Genomic DNA, 4,670 nt, shown 5'->3' on the forward strand with positions numbered 1-4,670 from the left:
TCTTAAAACTGATATTTTTAAATAAAAATTCTAACTTTGGAAACATAAGGAGCTCTGAAAAACCATTATTTTAATAACATGAACAAAATTCTACTTAACCATTACAGTAATAGTTATTACTTTCAAAATCAAATGAAAACTTTTTCAACATGAATGATTGTGAAAGCACTATTGTGTATAGAGGAACCAATAAACAATATTTCCTGTACAATTTCATTTTCAATTATAGTTTTTCCAATAAACTATAACACGGTTTAAAAAAAAATTAGACACAGCTTGTGCAGCAAATGGAAAGATGCAAGATATACTAGTATATACTATATATAATAAATACACTTTTAAAGAACAAAACACAATTAAAACTCAATGAATGCACATGAAATACATATTTAATACCCTTAATATAAATTTAAAAATAATTTTACTCCTGGACATTTAATTTTTCTTTACTTAATTCTCCCATAATTATAAGTAGAGAGTGAAGAAAACAGAAATATCAAGTTTTTACATATTCTACAAAAAAACATTTTTCTTCAGTGATAAAAACTTAGGAAAGATATACAAAAGGCCCTAAAAATTACACATTTTCTAAATGATCACACATAGAAGTTTTTAAGGAACAGCCACAAGGCTGAGGAAAAGTTTACTAGAAGCATGATGAGAAATCTTTCGAGGTATTGCCACTTTGTTTCACACATCTGTCTAGACCCAATGGTCATCAAAGATCCATTCAATTCTAAAACCATATATATTTGTTATAGTCCTGAGGTAACATTAAATATAATATATAACAAAGTCTTTAAAATACACTGAAGTTTTGGTAAACCTTCCAAACATCCTATGTAACATAATATTTTAACCTAAAAACATAAGATCAAAGTATTCACAATTTATAATTACAAGTTAACAAATTCCTTACATTTAAGCCAAATACTGATTAACTTTGCATTTTATATCAAAGCACAAAGGAAATTTGCAACAAGGAAGCTACAAAGCTTTGAAAAGCAGTCACCAGGCTCAGGTAAGTCTGCTTATACAAATGTTTATGGTAAAGATCCCAGATTGATAGAACATTGTTTCTCACTAAAGAAATACTACTAAAGTAACAGGGATTTTTTTTTCAGCTCATGTAAAAGTAAATCACAGATGAGGCATCTCAATTAGTTTTTTATGTTTCTGTGTCTAATTTAGTTTCACTACTACCTAGTACTTTCCTAAAAATTTCAAATGATATAGTTTTAGGTAGAGTGAGTTAATAAGCAGGCTGTGGACCAAATATAAATTGTCAGAACATTTCAAATGGACCTATAAGTCATATGCAATTTTATCAATCACACTTACATCAAGATCTTTAGAACAACACAGAACTACTTTGTACTCAAACTGATTAATAAATGTACATTCGATAGTGCCCCAGGTTAAACCTCTGAAACTAAAGTATATTGGAAAAAACTCTTAAGTATTTTCATATTGGCTGGAACTTGAACTTACACAAAACAAGAAATTTGGACCTTGACAAAAACAAAATTGACTACTCATGGATTCAGGATACAGTTTAAAGATCATGGCATATTTTTAAAATTATAAATTATCAAAAACAAAAATTTATATACATACACTAATTTATTTTATTACTGATATTTTCCCAACCATACAAACAAACAGAACTACTTGGACTAGAAGAACTTCAGCCTGTTTTTGTTGTTTTTTACATAAACTGTGGCTTGTAAATAACAACCACATTTAACCAGAAGTATAAACATTTTTGACATTTAGCATATTATCACTGACTAGATTTATTAAAGTTTAATAATTGAGCTTCTACATTTCTGACTGTGCTTTGGTATTCTACAAAACAAACGTACCAGTTCTATCATGTTTTTTTACATTCTAACAAGTTCCAAGATATATTCTACATCCTGGTATGTTTATTTTTTTTACGGAACAAAAATAACCTTCATTTCACACACAAGAAAACATTAGATTTTGGCACCTTAATACTGATTACAGCACATGTCTTCAGTATGTTGTTCTTTATTGTATCATTGATGATACAAAAAAACCAAGACAGTAACAGCACTTAGAAAAATAATTTCATATAAAATGTATTACTACTCATAATGACTTAATACATGTAAAACAAATAACTATGTAAAAAACATATACTCATAATGACTTAATGTGCATAAAAAAGACTAGAATCTCAACTATTGTGTGTGTGTGCATATATATATATAATATAACCTACAATTTATTTATTGTACATGTAGATGGACGAGCCAACAAGCAAGTGAGTGCACCAACAAATTTCTAATATAACAATGTAATATTATGCCATTTGTACAAGAATACAAAAAATATCATCAAACATAATCAAAACAACAGATGCAGAGCTAGTCAGCATGTAAAAAGAAATAAGATATTAAACCACCCTTTAAGATATTAAATCATCAAGGGTGGTTTAACATATTATTTCTATTTTTATGGGTTTTTTTAGGGATAACTATCATACCCACAACCGGTTATAGACAGTGAGTGATAGTGGGATCTGGGACGTTGTGGGTTCTAGCACCCAGATCATAATCCCCTTTTTTTCTATTACATGCTGACTAGCTCTACATCTGTTGTTTTTATTAGGTGTTATAGACGGAATATCCTCAATGCTTTTGGGAGCTACATCCACAGACATTTTCATTTTAAAATGATACCTTTTATACTTTTGTACACATGGTATAATTTTACATTGTTACATTAGAAAGTTGTTGGCACATTCACTTACTTGTTGGCACGTACGTCTACACGTACAATAAATAAATTTCATGTTATATTATAATTTTGTCAGAGCTAAATAGTGCTGAGTGATCGCCTGTGCACTTTTGATGTAATACAGTTTATTTGAAAAATTGTATATACATATATATATATTACACACCCACACATACCCAGTTATATACACACATATATATATATTAGAAAAAATTTAATTACTATGTACATAAGGCAAATGGCAAAAATATACAATTCTGGTTTATCCTAAATTCATGTATTCTTGTATTTAGTGCTTGACATGGAATATAAATTTGTTATTTTTAGTTCTTTGGCCAAGAAAGTTTTAAGGCAAAGTTTATACTGTTTTATTATATCTTTTAAAGACTGAAGGTATTTTTGTAAATTTGTTTTTTTAACATTGTTCAATTATTATTAAAGAAAAACATTCATGCCAACTTAAGAACATTTGGATTATTAAAAACCTATGAATATTCAACAATAAATGCTCACAGTCAATGAACAGAAATGCAAAAGCACTTAAACAAATATACAAAAAAACCAAGAATATTTCAAAAACAGGTATATGTTCAACTACCAAGCCCCATCTATCATCTTGCAGTGTAACCACTTTATATCTATTTGATCTATAGATTTCTCTGCAGAAAAGCAGTTAATAATACTTGTAACAAGTTAATGATTTCATAACAGTTACAATGGAACTAGAAAAGCATTTTTGTTCACAAATGGGCAGTTTGATTTTCAATTCTGTCAGAGTATTTCAGAAAAACATGTTATAAAGACTTATCTACTAGACTATAATATAGTTATTATGTCATCAAGTGTCAGCTAGAAAGGTAAAACATTACTTCAGACAAGTAGCTAGTTGTAATTGGATTGTGGAGGGTGCTCTTTGCAAATTTTCTTTGTCATTTCTGCCTAAATAAAGAAGAAAATTATCAACATAATATTAACTAACTTGGCCATCAATGGGGAAAACATTTCCACATTCAAACATTTAAATATATTCAACACAGCCAACCTTAAATATGAAAAAATTATAGTTTTCCACTGGATTGTTCAGTGGTAAAAAAGTATCTTATGAACAGTAACTAGCAGGTTAATTCTTTAGCTTAATTGGTAACAGTACTTGTTTTTATGTCATTCCTATTTCAGAGAACCTCCATTCCAGGAGATATAATGGTGGTGACATCTCTTTACATATTGCAAAGCTATTAGTAAGCTGAAAAATACAAGTTTGTACCCAACTCTATTGAAAATTCTCTTGCTTCTCTGTTAAAGAGTATTACCACACATTGGGGTAAAAATGCTAATATATAACTTATAATGAATCCTGGAAAATATCTTAAATATCCATATCATAAATACCTATGTACAATATTGTATTTATAATGAACAATACAAGCAAAAAGATCTATATAAATATTACAGTACTGTCTGTTGTCTGTCCATGTAACTACTTCACAGGGTATGGATGGATCTTTATCAAAACTGGTATGGAGGTTCATTAGGTCCATAGGGAGATACAAACAAATTTTCAGTTTTGTATTTTGTATTTTGCTATTTTTATGGGCATTTTTTACAATTACATAACTTCCTCCAGGGGATGGGTACTCCATCTAGTTTTCTAATATAATAACACTGTAAAAGTGTAAAACAAATACAGAAACGTCAAAAATTAAGAAGTGACTTTTTGTTACTTACCAAAGGCTCAAACTCTTTTTGACTAATGATGTCAAACTGTGTGACAAAATAATAGAAATGTTTATAGCAAGTATTCACATGAGCTTCCTATAATGGATGAAAAAAGGAATAAAAAGACATTAAACATAGACAGATTAATATATATATATATATATATATATATATACATACACAAAATA

At 28.6% G+C, this 4,670-nt stretch overlaps 1 protein-coding gene across 2 annotated transcripts in view; it reads right to left on the reverse strand.

Annotated features, from left to right (window-relative positions):
• Positions 1 to 221: 221 nt before the first annotated feature.
• The window catches only part of LOC106459264 (MOB kinase activator-like 3), a 22,090-nt gene continuing 17,641 nt past the window's right edge, over positions 222 to 4,670 (reverse strand). The window contains exons 6-7 of one of the 2 annotated variants that reach the window (XM_022385716.1): positions 4,492 to 4,578; positions 222 to 3,701 (exon numbers count right to left, since the gene is read on the reverse strand). In XM_022385716.1, coding sequence (XP_022241424.1) covers positions 3,696 to 3,701; positions 4,492 to 4,578 — 93 coding nt within the window. In that variant the 3' untranslated portion in view covers positions 222 to 3,695. Of the gene's footprint in view, positions 3,706 to 4,491; positions 4,579 to 4,670 lie in introns of both variants that reach the window. The other variant, XM_013918861.2, reaches the window with a different exon arrangement.

The sequence above is a fragment of the Limulus polyphemus genome, unplaced genomic scaffold (assembly GCF_000517525.1).
Source record: "Limulus polyphemus unplaced genomic scaffold, Limulus_polyphemus-2.1.2 Scaffold583, whole genome shotgun sequence".
NCBI lineage: Eukaryota > Metazoa > Arthropoda > Merostomata > Xiphosura > Limulidae > Limulus > Limulus polyphemus.